Source organism: Dama dama, chromosome 29, assembly GCF_033118175.1.
Source record: "Dama dama isolate Ldn47 chromosome 29, ASM3311817v1, whole genome shotgun sequence".
NCBI lineage: Eukaryota > Metazoa > Chordata > Mammalia > Artiodactyla > Cervidae > Dama > Dama dama.
The window spans coordinates 59,506,830-59,530,108 of NC_083709.1; the positions used below are offsets into that span (position 1 = coordinate 59,506,830).

Sequence of the window (23,279 nt, forward strand, 5' to 3'; positions counted from 1 at the left end):
TACCACCTGAATAAATGAGTGAAAATGAGTCCATCACTGAGTTATGAAACTGTTTTGGTTGCTCCATGTTCTCAATTAAGTCATCGAAACCAAGGATGATGAATGATAGAGAGGCAGAGCTGTCAGCTTCAGAAATCTTAGCTATGATAGAAGAAATATATCACTCAATTTGGCAGTCAGAATTTAAAGATGAGAGGGAAACAAGAATTTAAAGATGGTAGTTTTCTTCCTGTCAGATAAGGTCCACAGGATGTCAGAAAGTAAAAAAAAAAAAAAAAAATTGCCAGTGTTTTGCCCTACTGTCTTCAGACAGTAGCCTAAAGTAGGGATTCCTGGGTTTGAATTCCGATCACTCCACAAACAACTTCTAACCTCTGACGATGTGATAATTCACTTTCTCTCTGTGGGTCTCTGTTTCCTCAACTATCAAACAAGACTGACCTGTGACTTCTATGGCCCCACACAGCATGAGTCAATGGTTTTATAAATAATCTGTTCCTGTCTTTGAATGATGGGACAATCCTGTTGAATCAGGTTTAAATGTAAACCTGATTTAAAGCTGGGGAAAAGACTCAGTCTTAGAAAGAGCTAATGTTGAAACAGAAATAGAGCATTTAACAATAACTGCAACCTGGTCCAGAATGGAATTTTTCTCTCAAGAAGGAAAGAGAAGAATCGATTTGGTAAGGTTGGACCCTTGATGACTGACCTGTGAGGTGTGGGTATGACAGGGAACTCCCTTTGGTCCTCAGACTGACCTTCACCCTAGAAGAGTGTGTTGGTGTTATCTCAGATGGGCTGACACTCTACAGAATAGCTGCATGTACTCCAGGAGAGGGATATGCTCGCTAAGGAAATCAAAGACAGTGGTTCTACTATTTTAGGTTCAAAAGATAAAGGTGAAACCCTTTACTTCAGAAACTAATTTTCTCCATTCCATTTCTTCTCTTCCACCCTTCCCCTCTGTCCTCTTCCTTTGGGATCATCTTCCAACAGATGAGTGTATCCTTCAAGCAAGTGAGGTTGAGCCTGCAGGTGAGCGTTCCAAGACAGCCCTGTTGATGACTTCCTCCATTATGCTGGTGCTTCTGCTCGGGGCAGCTGTGATTGTCTGGAGGAAATCTCGGAGCAGAGCCAAGTCAACAGAAAAAGGCGGCTATGCAAAGCTGGCTGAACCTAGCGTGTCTTACTCCTCCTATAAGAGCAGCCATCGTGAGAGCTTTGAAGAGGATCAAGTGATTGAGTACAGAGACCGGGAGTATGAGGAGGATGATGATGATGACATTGTCTACATGGGCCAAGATGGCACTGTCTACCGGAAATTTAAGTATGGGCTGCTAGATGATGACAATGAAGATGACCTGGAATACGATGATGAGAGCTACTCCTACCAGTAAACAGAGGCCATGCCCACTCCACCACATTCCGCTCATGGGCATGCATGTGAGCATTACAGTGTTGGATTTTATCCCAACGTACCAGGCTGACGTTGAGGGTGTTTGTCTTCTTAACCAAGAATCCAACTAGAGTATATGAGAGTGCTGAAATATTTTGTTCTTCTTTTGGATGGTTAAACTCAATTAACCATAATTATTCAACCATGATTGAGAGACAAGGATAAAATTTGGAGGAATTGTTCTCAAAACAGTATCTCAAGACATAAAACATAGGAAGTTTTTTTTAAAAAAAGTGAAATTTTTGTGCAAACCGTTTCATGTGATTAAAAAAAAAAGAAATAGACCTATAGAAATTCTGTTTCTCAGCTGCATTGTAGACATATTTGCTACCTTTTCAATTTCTGATAGTTCTGTAATTGATTTTGGGGGATGAGGAGACAAAAGAACTGTTTGTCTTAGGGGATTTTCCTTCCCCTTTAGTTCTCTTGGGGCAGAGATTTGTTCCTTAAGAGACCACTAAAGAAAGTTCTCCTCTTCATGCCATTTATACCAATTACTCCAGCTCATCCCTGAGTAATAGAGACCACCTCTGCTGAGGCTGATCAGGATCTATTTATAGATGGGAGAAAAGACATGAGAGGTTGCTTCATAGCCAAGGAAGCATGCATCCTCCATGCCTTGGTTCCTCTGCAGTAGTCCATAGTCATGATGATTCTAGAGCAAGCTCAGGCAGGAGACTGGTGACAGCAAGCCCAGGAGAGACATCACCATTTCTAAGAATGGTCAGTCTTACACTCTTGTGAGTTTTCTAAGGGTGTTTCTGGTTAGAAACAACAGCTAAAACATCAAGTAATAAAAGAAAATTGGCAATGTTAACCTAACATAAAATGGGATGAAATGACAGAAACTTCAGATACTCTTTTAAAAAAAAGACTTTAGCTACTAAATTAAAGAGCTTTTATGAACAGCCCATCACAGAACTGTGGGCTCGCCACAGAAAAAGTTAGAATGGAGTCTAACATGGAAATTCCCAACATCCTGCTCACCAGCTTAATCCAGCTGCTGACCAGCCTTCCAACACCCTTCATCTCTATGATTTTTGTTTCTAGACATCCTAGGCATCCCTTTTTCCATCCTCCTGTCAAGTATACTCTTGGATTTGTGCACACAGGACAGTTTTTCTGCAGGCAATACAGAGACGAGCTCCTGCTAAGTGAAATTAAGTAAGCAGGGTTTTATGTATTTCCTTGTCAAAACAGAAGTGGTTGGCAGTCTTGGGAGTGAACCACCAGAAAGAGATATTTTCAGATAATGAGGACAATCACACACAAAAATAAATGTATTTCACACTATGTACTAGGTACCAAGCTAGATAATTCCTTTTAAAAATTCACCCCACTTAATATCACTGTAACTTCTTAAGGTTGGTACCATTATTACCCTTTTTTAAAATAGGAAAGCCAAGGCTTATGAAAAGTTAAATAGCCCAAGGTCACAGAAAGCTTATCAAGATTTAGGGAAAAAAGGATTACTCTAAAATGTGTGCTCCTAAAAACTATGCTACACTGACACGAAGTAGAAAAAGAAGCATCCTAAATCTAATAAAGGCCTATCTTACTTTATGATATGGCAATGCTATTATCTTTCCTGAATGTGTACATTTTCTTTCTTTAAAAAAACATATCACTGACACAGGAAATCTTTGTGAAGAAGTCTTCGGTTTACTGAAGGCCTCTGTGTTTCTTTAAGGGAAAGCTCTTAAAACAAAGATTGGCAAACTTTCTCTGAAAAGAGCCAGATAGTAAATACTTTAGGCTTTGCACAACTATCAGCTCTGCCATTGTGGCATGCATGCAGCCAACCCACAACAAATGGGTGGGCTGTGCTCCAAGAAAACTGTGTTTATGGACACTGAAATTTGGATTTAAGATAATTTTCACATATCATAAAATAGTATCCTTCTTTTGATTTTTTTCCTCAGTCACTTAAAAATGTGAAAAGCCATTCTTGCCTCAAGGCAGTAAAGAAACAGGTGATGGGCCAGATTTGGCCAAGAGACTATAATTTGCTGACAAAAATTCCTAAGACACCGTGTATATCACAGACACATATGATATGGTCCAAAAAATTTTGATCATTTAAAATCACCCCTTGAAAACCTATCTGAACCCTTTATAGATCCTTTTCCAAATCTTAGAAACAAATAGAAATACATATAAGATAGCCATCTCATCATGGAGAATGGAATGGCAATCCACTCCAGAATTCTTGCCCAGGAAATCTCATGGACAGAGGAACCTGGTGGACTACAGTCAGTGGGCTTGCAAAGAGTCAGACACAACTGAGCAACTGAGCGTGCATGCACCAGCCATTTTATCAATGCAAAAATTCCTCATCGCTTGTTGTGTAATTGGAGTGTAGCCTATGGAAATAAGTAATTATGTTTACACTGTGTTGTGCATCTTCCCTGATAATTCAAAACTCTGATAAACTGAGTCTGACATTTCTTTGTGTAGCCTGGAAATCATTTCCCAAGAAAATTCTGTCTTTAGGATACACAATTAAGCATTAAATGAGGTCAAGATGACCTTGAAAACTAAGAAAAATTGTGTCATTATTCTCTGTGATCCTAAAAAGAAGGCTGAAACTGTATATGGGTACTTTGACATCTTTCCTTCTTTGTTCACAGTTAGGCCATATTATTCTCCGACTTCTTCTGATATTCCACTAACTACTATCCAAAGAGATAAATATGTGGTTGGAAAACAAAGTCACCTTTTGGTTTTCTGTTTGCTAATAACTTGGAAATATTGAGAATCCTCATAGACTGGAAATACATCAAGAAGCTGGGCAAGAGCTTGGAAAGTTCTAGTTCATAGAAAGTAATTTTAAAATTTAAAATGAAATCAAAACCAGATAATGCTGTAGTGGCTAGCTTATTAATGAATTACTTCTGAGGAGATCAGTCCTGGGTGTTCATTGGTAGGACTGATGTTGAAGCTGAAACTCCAATACTTTGGCCACCTGATGCGAAGAGCTGACTCATTTGAAAAGACTCTGATTCTGGAAAAGATTGAGGGCAGGAGGAGAAGGGGACGACAGAGGATGAGATGGTTGGATGGCATCACTGACTCAATAGACATGAGTTTGGGTGGACTCTGGCAGTTGGTGATGAACAGGGAGGCCTGAGATGCTGTGGTTCATGGGGTCACAAAGAGTCGGACGCGACTGAGCAACTGAACTGAACTGACTTTTTATGTGATTAGTATTATGCTTTACCAAGTAAGAGTACAAAGCAATGAAAGTGCTTCTTTCCCCTCCCTTTTATCTTTCTACTTCCAATGACTGAGTTAGTCATATCAATGATAAACCTTCTTAAAAATCAAATTCAATTTGTCAGTCCCATTATCACTGGCTCAATTAGGCTCTTAGTGTCTCTCATCTGGACCTTTACTATAACACTTCTCCTGACTTGTTGCTGAACTTCAGTCTTTCTCCCAATTTATCTACCCTGCTATCATGGTCATTTCTAAGTTCTCTCAGATCATCACATTCAGGGCTCACCATCACCTACCTTGATTATAACATTCAAAATTTTGCAAGATGTGACTACTGCCTCTGTCTCCAATCTTAACATCCAGCAGTTCTTGGCCCCTCCTCATTTCCTAGCCTCTCCACTTACACTCAATAGTACTGAATTGCTTCTAAGGTCTCTAGGGTATATCTTGTTATCTTATATCCTTGGGCATACATTGTTCACTCTCCTTGGAACATTCTACCCCCACCCCTACTTTGACCTGGGAAATTTCTAACCATTCTTTAAAAATCATATTCCCTTATAACCTCTCTTGGGAGCCCTTCCCTGACCTTCTTGAAGAAGGTTAATCACTTTATCACTTCTCTACTACATCGATACTATGTGCAAATAGTAGTGTGCTTTCATATCATACTCTGTTATAACTGTTTCATTTACATCTATATCTGCTGAGAGACTGGCTACTTCTTGAGGCCACTACTATTTCCTTTCCAGAACCTAGCACAGGGTCCAGCATTTGATAAACAACCAAGAAATATTGATGGAACTGAATGCTAAGAAGACAGGACTCATAAATATGAAGTAATCAGGCAATGATATAGACATATATTATGCAGTCCATTCCTATTTAGTCTTGAGTGTAAGTGATAAGGCAGGTGGTGCTGTTGCTTCTGTCAGTTAAATATGAGAAGTATGAGATAAACACAAATTAGACCTTGTTAGGGGTGGCTTCGTGGGAAAAGGACTCATGCTTGGATTGGATTTGAAAAAGAAAAGAGGATGCAGTGTATTCCTCAAGGAAGGCACTGGAGTTAATAAGTTGTTGACCTGGCCTTTATGATAATTATAATAATGTTTATTCACTATGTGTGTTAAGAATTTACCACATTCTAGGCACTGTTTTGGAAATAACAGTGAGTGAAATCAATCAAATCTTGGACCTCGGGAATTTGCAGTCTAATGGGGGAGAAATAAATAATAACACAACTACCATTTTTTATGCCTTCTATGTGCCAGCCACTATCTTGGGCCCTTTTCTCATATGACCTCATTTAATCCTTACAGCACAAATGCTGTAGAGTAGGAATGTGCTCCCTCTTTACAGAGGGAGTGTGATGGGGTGTGAGTGTCCAACTGGGATGTGAATCTAGAACTTTAGTCCATCTTCCTTCTGCTGTACCACCCTGCTTCTAAGGGAAGACAGAATATGGCCTTTGTCAATAATCCCTGGATTTCATGTGGGATTTTTTTTTTTAGCTATATGGAATTTGAATCATCAAAAAGTGATGCCAGGGAAGCACCCATGGGATGCTGCAGTTCAGGTGCCTAATTTCACCTAGAGGCATAGTGTTGAGGGGTAATGAGGAAAGAAAGAATTTTAGGTAATTGTGCACATTAACTGGGTATAAGTCAAACTATTAAAAAGTATTCATGAGAAAATAAAATACAATTTTAAAAGATAAAAGGTATTCATGAGAGATTCTACCACATAAAAGAAAAAAAAAATGCAAACATTAAGAATTTCCAAACATGGAAATCAGAAGGGCATCAAGTGGGGAGAGAAGACTGCTATTTAGAGAAACTGGAGATAAAGATTTTAGGTGCTGAACACAAACACCCGACATGGGAATAGGCCTTTTAAGATCTGTTCAGAGTTAAGGAGGTCTACTTCAGAGCTCATGAAAAAAGAAGCTGCTTAGGGTACCACCCAGTTGAAGGCTGAAGTTCAGATGCCATCAACTGAAATAAAGAGTAGCCTGCATTTTACATTGAAATGTAAGAACTGTAAATAGATTGTGTTTCAAAAGGAAATATATGAATTCTATCAGTGAATGCTTAGCATAGACTCTGGGTCTAACTAATCACCACACGTAAACAACATCTGATACTGAAGAAGTGAGATCAAAACTTGAGGCTGTATTTGGAATTTCACTTTTAAAGCCTCCTATGTCAACCTGGGGAGAGTGAAAAAGCTGGCTTAAAACTCAACACTCAGAAAACTAAGATCATGGCATTCGGTCCCATCACTTCATGGCAAATAGATAGGGAAACAATGGAAACAATGACAGACTTTATTTTCTTGGGCTCCAAAATCACTGCAGATGGTTACTGTAGCCATGAAATTAAAAGACACTTACTTTTTGGAAGAAAAGCTATGACAAACCCAGACAGCGTATTAAAAAGCAGAGACATTACTTTACCAACAAGGTCTATCTAGTCAAAGCTATGGTTTTTCCAGTAGTCATGAATGGATGTGAGAGTTGGACCATAAAGAAAGCTGAGTTCCGAAGAATTGATGCTTTTGAACTGTGGTGTTGGAGAAGACTCTCAAAATTCTGTTGGACAGCAAGGAGATCAAACCAGTCAATCCTAAAGGAAATGAACCTGAATATTCATTGGAAGGACTGATGCTAAAGCTGAAGCTCCAGTACTTTGGCCACCTGATGTGCAGAACTAACTCAGTGGAAAAGACCTTGATGCTGGGAAAGACTGAAAGCAGGAGGAGAGGGGGATGACAGAGGATGAGATGGTTGGATGGCATCACTGACTTGATGGACATGAGTTTGAGCAAGCTCTGGGAGCTGGTGATGGACAAGGAAGCCTGTTTTAAAAAGTCATAAGGTAAAAAAAGAGTTGAGGAATGAAGTCTGTTTTACTCATTTCCACAGTCTTAGTTACCAACACTAGGTAGAAAGGCCATTCATTTATTTATAGAAATTTGAGTGTCTTTGGAGCTAAGGGTAGAAGCTAGAACAAGGTCCCACAGCCATGCTCAACTGTAAAGAAGGCTTGAAAACAAGTATTTGGTATAAGGATATTCGATTACTGTGACGAGTTTAGCACAATCATGACTAATCTTCTAGGGCTTTGCCACCAGAATGAAAGTTTTCCATCATTCAGAAAGAGGAGGGTAGGACAGAGTAGCTGTTAGGTAGCCTGATAAGAAGGCCTCTCTAACAAAAGTGTTCATTGATAAGAACTGATCCTAGCCAACAAGGGAAATGATGTAAGCCTTGCTAAAATATTAAGTGAAAAAGAAATATGTTTGTACAACAGAGAATTATAACTAATACTAGAGCAGAACCAGATTGAGGTCTGGAGCATTATCATCCCTCTGACTAAGTTATTGTTATCCAGGAAGGCTCTTTGTTGTCCAGAAGTGTGATTCTGGACCTGATAAGCTGATCCTTGAACAATCTGGGTTTGAAATGCCTGGGCTCACTTACAAGCAGATATTTTTCAACAGTAAATACTAGAGTACTGCTGTGTTTGGTTGAATCCCCAGATGTGTAGGAACCGCAGATCTGGAGGACCAACTATAAATTACACCCAGATTAAACCCTAATGTTGTTTAAGGGTCAACTATCAATTCTGCCGTGTCCTTTAGGCTTTTCATTTTAAATGATAGAAAAGTCAACCCAAACTGGCCTAAATACAAAAGGAATTTGTTGGCTCATTTAATCAAAAAGGTCTAGGGCTAGGGGTGAAATCAGGTACTGCTGGAAATGGGGCTCAGACAATGACATCAAGTACAGTTTTCTCTCCATCTCTTGCCTGTCTTTTGCTATATCAGCTCCATCCTCCTTGGAAGTCTCCCTCACATTGACAAGATGAGGGCCTGCAATATCAGACTTCTCAGTCCACTTCCAGTAGGAAAAAGGCCCTATCTCCAATCACATCTCAGGAAAACTTCTGTGCTATCATGTTGGCTTGGAAAAGGCATTTGCTAGTTTCCAGGTATAAATACTCCACCTGTGGCCAATTTCAAGCTTCAAATATGATGTCAATTAATATGCAGTTGGAAGAAATGTAAAGAGGGGAAGCAGTATATAGCATTTCTATCACACAGATGCATCAGATTCAATAACCTCAAGAACAAAGCTAATAGTAGAATGTAAAATAATTAGGAAGTTATCAGATTTGCTTATTTGTTACCTGAGTTTTTAATATAGCTTTAGTAGAAAGTCTTATGACTTAATTTTTTTAGTAATAGCTGTGTCTGAGTGTCTACCAACTGGTTCACAAGATTCCTGACAAATTAGCAACTGGGTTTCTAATGTGGGACAAGGCAGCTTCAGTGTTCCACTTTTCCACTCTTTTTTAGGTAGAATCTTTTCTATGATTTTTTTTCTTTCTCTCAATAATAAATATCTCATCAAGAATTTTCTTTTTTTCTCACAAGTTCCCCCACTCTAATACTCTCAGAAGACAAAAAAGTAGTAATAATGGTGATAGTATAATTGTTATTATTATGCTCATTTCCACAAGCAATCAAAGAAAAGCAAATTTAATCAATAATGTCACAGCAAAAACTGTTTTAATTATAGCGTATAATTCTGAAGTTCTGTCCACTGCCAGCGATAGTGACATGGACAATTTCATGTATTACTTGGTATAGGGTATGCCAATATATCATTTTTTCATTCCTACATCACAAACTGCCACAAATTTAGCATCTTAAGATAACATTCAGGACTTCCCTGGTGGTCCAGTGATTAAGAATCCACTTGCAGTGATTAAAAGTGCAGGGACATGGGTTCAATTCCCAGTCTGGGAGGATCCCATCTGCTATGGAGAAACGAAGCCCACTCGCCCTAGAGCCCGTGCTCTGTAACAAGAGAAGCCTTTACAATGAGAAGCCCATGCACTGCAACTAGAGAATAGCCCCCACCGGCTGCAGCTGAAAAAAAAACAAACCTGTGTACAGCTGCAAAGACCCAGCACAGCCAAAAATAAATAAATAATTTTTAAAATTAGCATCCATTTATTATCTCACAATTTTATGAGTCAGAAGTCCAGGTGGGCCTGACTGGGTTCTCTGCCTGAGTCTAACAAGGTCAAAATCAAGGTGTCAGCCAGGCTGGCTCTTACCTGGAGGCTCTGGAAAAAAACTGTTTTCCCAGGTACTCAGATTGCTGACAGAATCCAGTTTCTTGGGGCTGTAGAATTGAAGTTCCTGCTTTCTTTGGCTGTCTGCCAGAGGTCACTTGGCTCCCAGAGGTAACTCTCTGGGTTTATGCATGCCCTCACGGTGTGGCCCCCTTCAAAGCCAACATACATGCATTGAATCCTTCTCATGCTCTGAATCTGATGATTCCTCTCATTACCAGCTGAAGAAAACTTTGCATTTAAAAGGCTCATGTGATTCCTCAATTAGGCCCACCTGGAGAACCTCCCTTTGGCTTTAGTGTAACATAATCACAGGCATGATATCTCATTGTATTCAAGGTCCTGGGGATTAGAGCGAGAAATCTTGAGGCCTTGAGGTGTTATTTTAAGATTCCTCTTACTATAACCAAAAAAATTATTTTACAAATCAATTTAACAAAATATGTTAGTCATTTCAATGTGTGTACTATTTGAATTCACCAATTCCCTGCTAGGAAATATTATAAACAGAACCAAAGCATTAAAAAATCATCCTTGTTTATAATTTAAAACTACTTTACAGAATTCTAATTGCCAACATTCGCTGGATCATCAACAAAGCAAGAGAGTTCCAGAAAAGCATCTATTTCTGCTTTATTGACTATGCCAAAGCCCTTGACTGTGTGGATCACAAGAAACTGGAAAATCCTGAAAGAGATGGGAATACCAGACCACCTGACCTGCCTCTTGAAAAACCTGTATGCAGGTCAGGAAGCAACAGTTAGAACTGGACATGGAACAACAGACTGGTTCCCAATAGGAAAAGGAGTATGTCAAGGCTGTATGTTGTCACCCTGCTTATTTACCTTATATGCAGAATACATCATGAGAAACGCTGGGCTGGAAGAAGCACAAGCTGGAATCAAGATTGCCGGGAGAAATATCAATAACATCAGATATGCAGATAACACCACCCTTATGGCAGAAAGTAAAGAAAACTAAAGAGCCTCTTGATGAAAGTGAAAGAGGAGAGTGAAAAAGTTGGCTTAAAGCTCAACATTCAGAAAACTAAGATCATGGCATCTGGTCCCATCACTTCATGGGAAATAGATGGGGAAACAGTGGAAACAGTGGCTGACTTTATTTTTCTGGGCTCCAAAATCACTGCAGATAGCGACTGCAGCCATGAAATTAAAAGACACTTACTTCTTGGAAGGAAAGTTTTGACAACCTAGACAGCATGTTAAAAAGTAGACACATTACTTTGTCAACAAAGGTCCGCTAGTCAAGGCTATGGTTTTTCCAGTGGTCATGTATGGATGTGAGAGTTGGACTGTGAAGAAAGCTGAGCACAGAAGAATTGATGCTTTTGAACTGTGGTTTTGGAGAAGACTCTTGAGAGTCCCTTGGACTGCAAGGAGATCCAACGAGTCCATCTTGAAGGAGATCAGTTCTGGGTGTTCATTGGAAGGACTGATGTTGAAGCTGAAACTCCAATACTTTGGCCACCTGATGCAAAGAGCTGACTCATTTGAAAAGACCCTGATGCTGGGAAAGATTGAGGGCAGGAGGAGAAGGGGATGACAGGAGATGAGATGGTTGGATGACATCACCGACTCAATGGACATGGGTTCGGGTGAACTCCAGGAGTTGGTGATGGACAGGGAGGCCTGGCATGTTGCAGTTCATGGGGCCGCAAAGAGTCAGACACAACTGAGTGACTGAACTAAAGTTTACAAAGACTATACAAAATACCCTATGATAGTTACATATAATAAGCAAGGTATAAAAATTCATGTACACTACAATTTCATGTGTATTTCTGAAATTAAAAATCTATGTGGATTATTCAAGCTGAACTGTAAAAAGCCAAGAAAAACAACATTATCTGTCCCCAAAGAGCTTAATACTGAGGTAGAAAAACAAATACATGGACAAATAACCACAAAATGAGGGAGAATGAAAGCAGTACAATAATTCCAGGAGGAAAAAGAAACACAACAAAACCATTGGAACACAGAGACTGTTAGATAAAGCAAATCGATGCACCTACAGCCTTTCTGGGGAGAAATACTGAGGAAACACTCATTCTTCACTAAAGTGATACGTTCTGGTTAAAGGGCCATATACATATTCCATAACCGGCCAAGTGCTTGACCTCTAATGAAATCTGTTTCTCCTCACACAACTTCCACACTCTCTACAAAGCAACTAGCAGAAGAGTTTCAATAGAAATCTAAATAGAAATATGTATACTGTGACTGTCCAAGAGAAGCCATCTTTCTACAATAAAAACCTCCTTTCTCCCCAAGTCTTAAAAACCTCAAATATAAGGTTTTGGCTACAGAGCCACAGGTGATCTTAGTCATGTGCCAAGAACATTGGAAAAGGAAAGCCAACAGGAATTTAGACCCTCTCTAGGTCACTTTCACTGTGAATCCATGTAGAAAAACCCCTAGATACAGGATTGGAACATGGCCTGAGAAGAAAGTCAGGAAAGCAGGCGCATCTGAACTGTGGAGGTGAAAACTCAGGAAAGCCTCCTTTGCCCCAAAAGGCTGAGCTGAGGATGCACACGTAGGCATCACGCTGCTTCACATAGCCAGTCAGCAGTGGACTGGACTTCAGACATCAGGTTGGAGAGGCAGATGTGCAAACAGGACAGGCAGAGGCAGGAGATCAGCAAGTCAGACAACTTGGTGGAAGTAAAACTCTCGTCTGGGTGCTGCAAGATTGTCAAAAGGTGGTGGTTGGCCTGGTTCCAAAGTCCCGGGTCTCAGGCCAGCAGCCTCATAAAGATGGCTTCGGAAGTATTTTCAGTATCGATCTGTTCCTGAAACAAAAGAACACAGAAACCTAATCAAATTGCACATCAAGAAGTGACTGGGCAAGGATAGAATTGACAAAGGCCAGACTTTGTGATACTTATCGCTGGGCTGTAAGGGATCAGAAGGGATCTTTGTGACGGATGCTCCAGGATTATCTAAGAACAATGTCTCTCTCTCCCTCCCTCTCTTTTGGCCTGGGATTGAAATTTTTATACCCCGTGATCCCTTTGGCCAAACTCCATGAGTCCTTTACTGCCTTCTCAACATGCTTTGCAACACAGCTGTATAACATGTGGATAATTTCTCTGTCCTGTTTTTCTGTTGATTTTCAATTTTAAACAGCTGTTCGCTGTTTCTCTGTCAAATCAGTTTCATCCGTTGTAGGTGTCTTTCTGTAGGCCTTAAATAGACCTGCCTGCTAACACTTGCATGTGAGCATTAAAGGAGATAAGACCTGTGAAAATCTATGGTAAACCCTAAGGTGCTATACCAATGTTATTTCCCCTGTTCACCTGTAGTCTATCCTAGGCAGGCATGCCACTTATGCTGTGGAAACTGGGAGAAATCAAACAATATTCATGGGGAATTCCCTGGTGGTCCAGTGGTTAGGACTGCTGTTTCCATTTCAGGGTGCCACGGGTTAGATCCCTGGTTGGGGAACTAAGATCCCACAAGTGCGCTTAAGAAAGAAAGAAAGAAACCCAAAAGACAAAACAGAAAAACAAGATTCTCAGGCCAACCCTCTGGGTATAGTTTCTCAGAAAAACTAACTGGGTCAGTCAGAGGAAGCTATGTAAGTCGTGGGACCCAGAATAAAAATTGAGAATTTCAAGATGGCGGCAGCAGAGCATTGAAACTAAGCCTGGGGCCCTTGCAAGCATCAGACCCTGTTCATCTGCTCAGGTAGCAAAGCCATAAAGCTAAACATGACTTCAGTATATTCAGAGCAACGTGAGATTTGCAAAATGCATCTACTAATGCAAATGGGTCCAAGTATTTAGATCGCAAAGGTGCTAACTTTGGGGAAAGGGGATGAGAAGGTCTTTAAGATCTATAAAACATGTAGCTATAGAGACAGCATTAAGGAAGAGTTCAAGATATTGGAAGAGGAAGGATTTCTTTTCAGGATAAAAAGCTAAATCAAAAAAAAAAAAGAAAAAAAAATGAGTCATTCTGATTCTAACAATAAAAAAAAAAAAAGCTAAATCAAAACACAACTGATCCTCCAGTCAGGATAACTTCATTTCCACCTTAGCTCTATGAGATGCTGATTGAGTCTTTGGAGATGATGTCAGGGGCTGTGCTTTGTATATTGTAAGCTTGTAAACTGCAAAACAAAGTGTAAACTTTAACCATTGCCATTTTTAAGGGTAGTTCTTGGTCGTTTTAGAAAAGACAGACACACATTCTGAGTTGGTCGCCACCTAGATGCAGCTGTATACTCCCTCCAAGGCAACAGATAGAGAGGATTTTACGTGTGTGCTAAGTCACTTCAGTTGTGTCTGACTCTTTGCAAACCTATGAACTGGCCCACCAGGCTCCTCTATCCATGGGGATCCTTCAGGCAAGAATATTGGAGTGGGTTGCCATGCCCTCCTCCAGGGCATCTTCCCAACCCAGGGATTGAACCCGTGTCTCTAATGTCTCTTGCATTGACAGGTGGGTTCTTTACCACTAGCGTCACCTAGGAAGCCCCAGGAAGGACTTTATAGTCTCCCAAATCAGCCTCTCCCTCTGTCTCTCTCCCTCTTTTTTTCTAGTTTCCACTGCCTCTGGGCTAAAAAGAAAAGCAAACCCCCCTATCTGTTTGTTAATTTTTTGTGTAACCTGCGTGGATGTCTTTGCCTTGTTCAAAAGGGCAGTTAGGGCGGGAAGAAACGCTGGACATAGTCACCCAGCCTGACCTTCCTTGGGTTGTGACACCAGAGCTGTGTTTACCTAGCTGAAGGGCTGGGAATGTTGGAATGGGGAGAGGAGACTGCATGGGTGATTCAGGAGGCTACACCAGCTCTCATTTTCCTGCTGATTTGCCAGCTGTTCTGAGCGGCAAAGAGAGATGAAATTTGTAAACTTCTCTATCATGTGGCTTCGTCTATTCCCTTTCTCATATCTTTTCCAAAAACCTTTTTCAATAAACACAAGTAGACAGCAGAGGATGTCTAGGAGAGCAAACTCATATTTCCTCAAGGGTAGATTTTTGGCATCTGCAGAAAAGTCTCCAGTGCTACTGTTCTTTCTTTCACATCTTGAAGGTACTGGAAAAAATAAAGGGACGTGATGCTCCCTTACTTACTGCATCTGGGTGAGGTAGAAAGTTCGTGATTCCTATCACAGAATACGTTCAACATATGGGCTTCCCAGGAGGCGCTAGTGGTAAAGAACCCACCTGCCAATGCAGGAGTCGTAAAAGACACGGGTTCGATCCCTGGGTGGAGAAGATCCTCTGGAGGAGGGCATGGCAGCCCACTCCAGTGTTCTTGTCTGGAGGATCCCATGGACAGAGGAGCCTGGGCGGGCTGCGATCCATAGGGTGACAAATAGTCGGACATGACTGAGGTGACTTAGCACACACACACATATATCTACTGTGGACCAAAAATATACCAGGCACCACATGGGGCTGATGGAGAGCAAGTCAAATAAAGTGCAATTTCTTTGGGAAACTGTATGTTCCCCAAAAACTGTCTTATTCCACTTTGTATCCTTAATGCACAACAGAGTGCTAAAACGCAGTAATTGCTCCATAAATATTTGTGGAGAGCCTCTTTGCTCACGGAAGTCATTGTCTTTAGCTGAGCAATACTAGACTCTCTGCATATAATCTAGGAAAGAGTTGGCAGTGTCCTTAAAGCTACAATATTATCTTTGGCCAGAGGAGGAAATAACTACTTTACAACAATAATTAGCATTTATCAAGTAAACACTTTTTCAAGTACTGTGAGAACCACTACTCATGGATCAACTTGTTTAATCCTTTTGTCATAATAACCCAATGAGGTAAGCGCTTTTGCTATCCTTGTTTTACGGAAAGACTCTAAACCAAAAAAAGGTAAAATAACTTGCCCAAGTTTGAATAGAAACTGGCTCCACAGGCCTTGTTTCTAATCTCCAAAACTACAGCTGCCTAATCCTTCCAGAACCAAGCACAGAAAACCAAATTAAAACAGGGGCTCTGGAACGTCTTTTGACTATGATCCACAATTAAAAAAAGTTTTTTTTATACCAATACCTGTATAAAACTGAAGCAAAACTTTCAAGAAAAGATACTTATCTAAATTACATTTTTTCCATCATTTTCTTTTTCTTTTTTTTTTTTTTGAAGCTTGCTACCATCAGTTAATTTGATTTCACAATGCATAGCTCAAAAAACCCTGGGTGAGGGAAAAGAATTCAAGATTACCTGGCTGACTCTGAGCTTGCTGTACTTAAAATGGATTCTCTGAAATTTCTCTATTGGGCCAAATATACTGCAATGTTTGTCATGCATCCAAGCGCCTTTTAGGCCCCTAGGAGCCCGAGCCTAAGGAAGGAAGGAAATCCTTCCTCTCCTCATCTTCTGTTACTTCACTGCTCCAGGCTGCCATCTTGGGTTTAGATTTGGCTCCAGCCAACAAAGGTCCATATAGTCAGAGCTATGGTTTTTCCAGTAATCATGGACAGATGTGAGAGCTGGACCATAAAGAAGGCTGAGTTATGAAGAACTGATGCTTTTGAATTGTGGTGCTAGAGAAGATTCTTGAGAGTCTGTTGGACTGCAAGGAGGTCAAACCAGTCCATCCTAAAGGAAATCAGTCCTGAATATTCACTGGAAGGACTGGTGCTGAAGCTGAAGCTCCAATACTTTGGCTGCCTGAGGTGACGAGCCAACTCATTGGAAAAGACCCTGATGCTGGGAAAGACTGAGGGCAGGAGGAGAAAGGGGCAACAGAGGATGAGATGGTTTGATGGCACCACCGACTCAATGGATATGAGCTTGAGCAAGCTCCGGGAGATAGTGAAGGACAGGGAAGCCTGGCGCGCTGCAGTCCATGGGATCGCAAAGAGTCGGATGTTGACTGAGAACTGAACACAACAACCAGCCGTATCTGCATTTCTGGTCCATGAGAAGCAGGCACCTTTGCCCCTTACCCTCTCCCCTCCACTGAGGATGAAAGTGCCCCCTTCTCTCTGCCCTGTTGGCTAAGCCCAGTCCAGCTACAGCTTCTCATATACAATTTTTATGTCCCACTTCCTAACTGAGGCCCACAAGCTCTCTGTTGGATACACTTGAAGGGGCTACAGACAGAGTACACTGCTATTTATCTCCAAAGGAACGTTCCCTCTTCCCCTCTTCAACTCCACTCCCCCATAAGTAGAAGATGGGTGGTGGGCAGAACAGCTTCACATTCTTTTAGCATGGCCTAGATTTCCTAGGATTTAGTATTGAAATATGGGGGATTTAGCATCATCTATTACAGAGATTTTCTCCTTGGCAAGCTCTTCCAAAAGCAGGATGAAAAGAAAGGCTTCATATTCACATCATTTTACAGATGGATGGGCTATGGGTAAGTGGAGGGAAAGGCAGAGAATGATCAGAGGCTTGGCGTCTGGGATAAGCAGAGTCTGGGGATTACTAGGGAACATGAGCTTGCCGTGGAGGGTCCATATGTGATGGAATGAAGACTTATATGTGTCTGTGAACTTTCTGCCTTTTTACTACCTCAACTAAAAGGTTGATCTCAGCATTGCTAGCTCTATCCTGTGTCTAAAACACTCCAGCTAGTAGAGGAAAGAGCCAAGCAAAGACTAAGCTGCCGTGTCTGCAAAAACTGCAAATTCACAGGGAGCTCAGCTCAGTGATCTGTGACGACTTAGAGGAGTGGGATGGGAGGGGCGGTGGGGGGGAGTCTCAAGAGGGAGGGGATAGATGTATACATAGAGCTGATTCAGGGGCTTCCCCGATAATCTGCTGGCAATGCAGTAGACCCAGGAGATGCTGGTTGGATGCCTGTGTTGGGAAGATACCATGGAGGAGGAAATGGCAACTCACTCCAGGATTACTGCCTGAAAAACCCCATGGACAAAGGAGCCTGGTGGGCTCCAAACAGTCACAAAGAGTCAGATACAACTGAATGACTAAATGTGAGTGTGATAGCTGATTCATGATGTCATACTGCAGAAACTGACATAACATTGTAAGGCAATTATACTCCAATTTAAAAAATAACTTTTAAAAATAAAGCTGCTAACTGATGGGCCTGGGGATTGTCCTCACCTACCACTCCACCATCCATAGCTCCCAGGCTCCTATATACTCAACTCCTCCAGGACTGGGAGGCTAAGCCTGAGTCTACTAAGACTTATTCCCACCTGTAATGGGTGAAGACCTGGGTTCCACACTCAGCTCTGAAATTTTCTGCCAACACAGTTCAAGTGGGTCTGAGTTTACTTTTGACTTCCAGTTTCTTCATCTGAAGTGTAGTTACAATAACACCTAGCAGGATGCCTCAGACTTCTTGTGAGGAACAATGAAGTGATGTGAGTAAAGATACATTGAAGCTCCTGGTACAATCACTACAGTTTACCACCGGGCAATAGATAAGATGGAGAGAATGTAACCACTCCCATATTGAATTTCTATAGTGGAACATGAGGACCTTACTCTTCTTTTGAATGTTCAATGTGTGCCTAGTTATCTATGCTTGACTTTTAAAAGTATATTCTTACAAAGAACAGGATCTCCTTCGTGTAGTTAATCTGTTGCAGTGATATTTCACATTAGCCATCCCTTTGCAAGACTGTTTCAAAAGAAATGAAGAAAGTAAACTTTCAAAAGGGGCAGAGAATCCAAGATAACACTTCCTACTATCTTCTAAAACTTCAAAAAAGTATTCAAACCAAAGCAATAGGAAACAACAGAGAATAGGCCTAGCTGGTTAGACGAAGAGTTAGGGGGAAATCCTGTTTTTGAAATGTGGTGGAAATCTCAGAATATTAGCATTATATTTTGTCGGGTTCAGGAGATAGATTTGAAAAAAAAAAAAAAACACTTCATTTGACACATCCGTTTGTCATGGATGGGAAGCCTTTAATTCATTTGAAATATAAGCAAATCTGTAAGCAAAACAACTCCCCGGGCAAAGGTAGAAAATATTTTGAAGGCTCAGAGAGGCCGAAAAGAGACCTGAGATTAACCTGAAATTCCCATGTGTGACTCCTAGTTAGAAGCAGGTATTTTGTTTATGTGGAGCCAAGGCAGAACCCACACCAGGGAATCCTCTTGAAGCCCCCGAAGGAGCGACTCTTCTAGGATTTATATCCATCTGCTTCCAGAAAAGTGCTTGCAGTGCTGTCTCTTACACATACAAATGAAATTGTTGACATGGAAATCGAGGACGTGAACCCTGAGGGAGGAGGGTGTGAGTAGGTTAATCCATCCAAGCAGAAGTTTAAATATTTCCTAGCAACGGAGCCCTTTAATCAACCGTAGTTTCTACCAGACAGTTGAGAGTGCTGCCTTAAAGTAAGGAGAGTGGGAAGGGGCAGAGGTCCGCTGGCTTGCCCATTGCCCAGGGCACATCCACTAGGCTCTGCAGCTCTTTGGAGAGCATTTTGAAAATTAGGGTTCTAGGCAATTATAGGTACTGTGATTGAACACTAGCCCTGAGCTAGCTGCCTGCAAATCAAGATAAAAAGGGAGATATTGTGGATCACCTTTTCTTCCTTCAATAAAACAAAAGTTTTCTTCAGTCTCTCTGAAACATTCTAATTTAATATAAAGAATGCTGTTCGGAGTGGCTGAAGGATGGATGGCATATACTAAGATCATTTCCTTCGGAATTAGATAATAGTAGTGGATATTTGTCTTTTTTTTTTTTTAATGCCCAGTAACAGAAGCTTCCCAGGTGGCACTGGTGGTAAGCCTGCCAAAGCAGGAGACGCAGGATCAACCCCTGGGTTGGGAAGATCCCCGGAGAAGGACAAGGCAACCCACTCCAGTATTCTTGCCTGGAGAAATCCATGGACAGAGGAGCCTGACAGGCTACAGTCCACGGGGATGCAAAGAGTTGGACATGACTGAGCACACACATGCACAGTATCAGAACCCCTTCTGATAAATATATATATATGTGATAAATATATTAGGGAATTTATTTCCCGCTGTGTGAGCCTTTCTAGAAAAGTTCCTCTCAAGAGAAGCTGAAATAGCCAGTACTCAGTTTTCCAACCCCTTTTGCAGGTAACACATGGGCACGTGGCCGAAGCTTGGCCTATCTGATCCTAATCACATAAACATTGGTTTCTAGGGCAGCAGAGCCAGGCGGCAGTGTGGAGGGCATGGATCTGCTGGCGTTTGATGGGAAGTTGTGACTTCCCTAGTTAGCAGCAGCGGCACTGCCCTCAGTGAGTTAGCTCTTTGTGGTCATTCTGGCCCTGCTTTGAGGTCCCTTTTGCTCAGAGGTCCCCTTTTCCCACCCAGTCTCCAGCTTTCCCATCTATTCCCTGAGCTACCCATCATCCTTCCAGTAAATTCCTTTCTAGCCTAAATCAGCCAGAATCCATTTGCTTCTTACAAACAGATTCCCAGCTGAGACGTAACTGCGAGGCTGTCTGCTATGGGAAATATAAAAGATCAAACAGTGTTGTGCCTAGGCGCTCAGTCGTGTCCAACTCTGTGACCCCAACGACTGTGGCCCGCCAGGCCATGGCCCTCTGGCCATGGGGATTCTCCAGGCAAGAATACTGGAGTTGATTGCCCTGCAGGGGCTCTTCCCAACCCAGGTCTCTCGCAATACAGGAGGATTCTTTACCGTCTGAGCCACCAGGGCCTGTTCAAACTCAGCCTCTGCTATCCCAGAGTAAAGAGTCTGTGGCCAAAATGCAGAGAGACACAAAAGATTTAAATTGGGTTTGCATTACCAAACAACCTAGGTTTTAGAAATTTAAAGGTAAGTTAAGTTTTCTGGGACTTCCCTGATGGTCCAGTGGTTAAGATCCCACACTTCCACTACAAGTTCTACTGGACGGGGAACCAAGATCCTGCAAGCCATGTGGCCAAAAAATTTTTTGGGTCCTTTTGACCTCTGTATCTGCCTTTTGGCCATGCTTGCTGACTTTACAACCTAACCTCTTCCTAAGATGAAGCTCCACTCTGCACAGCAATGGTAAGCACACAAGACTCTTAAATGTACAGTGACTAGCAACAACCCCTTTCACTGCACACCCCTCGGCAGCTATGCTTCCTCCATATTGTCCTGAGTAACCCAGGAAACTAGTACTGGTTTAGAGCATTAACCTTAATAACTTCTATTAAGACTAATACCCTAGGGGTCATTTCATGTGTGCATGTGTGCTTGCTTAGTCGCTCAGTCATCTCTGACTCCTTGCAACCCCATAGACTGTAGCCCACCAGGTTCCTCTGTCCCTGGGATTCTCCAGGCATCAATACTGGAGAGGGTAGCCATTCCCTTCTCCAACGGATCTTCCTGACCCAAGGATCGAACACTGGCCTCCTGCATTGCAGGTGGATTCTTTACAGTCTGAGCCACCAGGGAAGCCCTGGGGGCATTTCATATCTAGTTCCAAAGAGAAATATTACAAATACTTTACAGATGATGCCTTTGTATCTTCTTTGCTCTCAATTAACTGCTCACACCCGTTTCCATTAGAGATAGAGGAAAGAGAAGAAGAGAAGGGGGAAGACGGAAGCGGGAGAGGAGGAGAGGAGGAGAGCCTGAACAAGAGGTACAGGACGAAGGGGAGAGGGGAGGGAAGAGGTCATCTACTTTGTTTCACATCAGGGTTTCTGGCTTAGTTTGTTCAGGCTACTATGCAAAATATCATAGACTGGATGACTCAGGGACAGCAGAAATTTATTTCTCACAGTTCTGAAGTCTGGAAGTCTGAGATCATGGAGCCAGTATGGTCCAGTCCTCCTGTGACACCCTCTTCCAGTTTGCAGACTGTCCACTTCTCATTATATCCTCACACAGTGGAAAGACAGTGAGAGAGCTCACTGGGGTCTTTTTCTTTTTGTTCTTTTTTTGGGGGCTGCAATGGGTCTTCCTTATTACATGTGGGCTTTCCCTAGTTGTGACAAATAGTCTACTTGGCAGTTGCAGTGTGCAGGCTTCTCATTGCAGTGGCTTCTCTTGTTGCAGAGCATGGATCGGCTCAAGAGCACAAGCTCAATAGCTGTGGTGCATGCATGGGCTTAGTTGCCCTGAAGCAATGTGAAATCTTCCCAGACCAGGGATTTACATTTATCTATGTGGGATTTTCCAGGCAAGAATACTGGAGTGGGCTGCCATTTCCTTCTCCAATTTAACTACAGTGATCTGCAAAATTTCTTATCTAAAAAATGACATTTTGCATCACAATCCAACAAACATACACACATATATAATATACATATACATATATAAAAGTGAAACAAAAGTTTTGCCTAAAACATCTACCCTGCATATTAATTTTTTGAGGCCCCTCCCTGTTTTTTAAGCGGTTTTAGGTTTACAACAAAATTGACAGGAAAGAACAGAAATTCCCCATATACTCCCTCCCCTCACATGCGTAGCCATTACCAACTGAGTGGTACTTTTTTTTAAACCAAGGATGAACTGCATTAACACATCAAAGCTTAGGTCATTGATCTTTCTTTTCTTTGTATTTAAAGCTGTAATATTTTGATAGCATTAGTTACATCCTATAAACTTTTGTACGTTGCCTACCATCATTCAACATAGCTCTCCATTGTGATATTTACTGGTTTTTCTCCATTATGTTGTGATGTGTTCAATGTTGAGATGTTTTATATATCTTGTACAACAGCTGCAGCTGAGGTCATCACCTGACAATTTTGCTAATACAATGATTTCCCAAAACCCATCAAGTTTCTGCACAGCCTGAACAGATACGAACCTCTTGCCTGCGCTGGGTTTTTCACTGGCACACAGGCTTCTCCAGTTGCAGTCTGCACACTCAGTAGTTGTGGTACTTGGGCTTAGTTGCAGTATGTGGGATCTTGGTTCATTGACAGGGATTGAATCTGGACCCCCTGCATTGGGACCACAGGGTCTTATTCACTGGACCACCAAGGAATTCCCTGGAAGATAGGAGACTTTACCTTGAACCTTTCTGTATTTTTAATGATGGCACTTGGCAATTTCCCAAGATGTAGCAGATTTGGTTTACTCTTCCAACTTCTACTTGGCCCTTATTATGGTCAGGTAACCAAAATGGGGATTCTTTCAGTAGTCAGGTATGTATGTCTATCCCAAATACATACTCAGGAACAGGGGAGGTAAGCAGAGTATAGGTCCAACGGCTGAGTTATCTGTGACACAAGCTTGGGCTCAACCTCCATGTATGACTTGACCCAAAAGGAAGCCAACTTTAAAGAAATGTTAAGTCCCAGCCACATCACAAAGAGCGTGAGAGATGAATTTGGAGTGTACATACAATCTATGAGAGCAGTCACAGGCTCCAATCTCATAGCTTAGTGTCTATGCTATACTTAATCTGCCTGCTGAGCTTTAAATTTCAATTATTTTTTCAATATAAATTCTATTTTGACAATTCTTAAATCTGCCTAGTTTTTATAGAACTTTGTTATTTCCCCATTTTTGACACTCATCTTTAACAATGATTTCAAGTTCAGTATCTGATAATCCC

At 41.6% G+C, this 23,279-nt stretch overlaps 1 protein-coding gene across 4 annotated transcripts in view; it reads left to right on the forward strand.

Moving 5' to 3' along the window:
- The window catches only part of PCSK5 (proprotein convertase subtilisin/kexin type 5), a 494,109-nt gene extending 490,093 nt beyond the window's left edge, over positions 1-4,016 (forward strand). For 2 of the 4 annotated variants that reach the window (XM_061132954.1, XM_061132956.1), the window contains one exon: positions 997-4,014. In XM_061132954.1, coding sequence (XP_060988937.1) covers positions 997-1,397 — 401 coding nt within the window. In that variant the 3' untranslated portion in view covers positions 1,398-4,014. Of the gene's footprint in view, positions 1-996 lie in introns of all 4 variants that reach the window. The other 2 variants (XM_061132953.1, XM_061132955.1) reach the window with 2 other exon arrangements.
- The last annotated feature ends 19,263 nt before the right edge of the window (positions 4,017-23,279 follow it).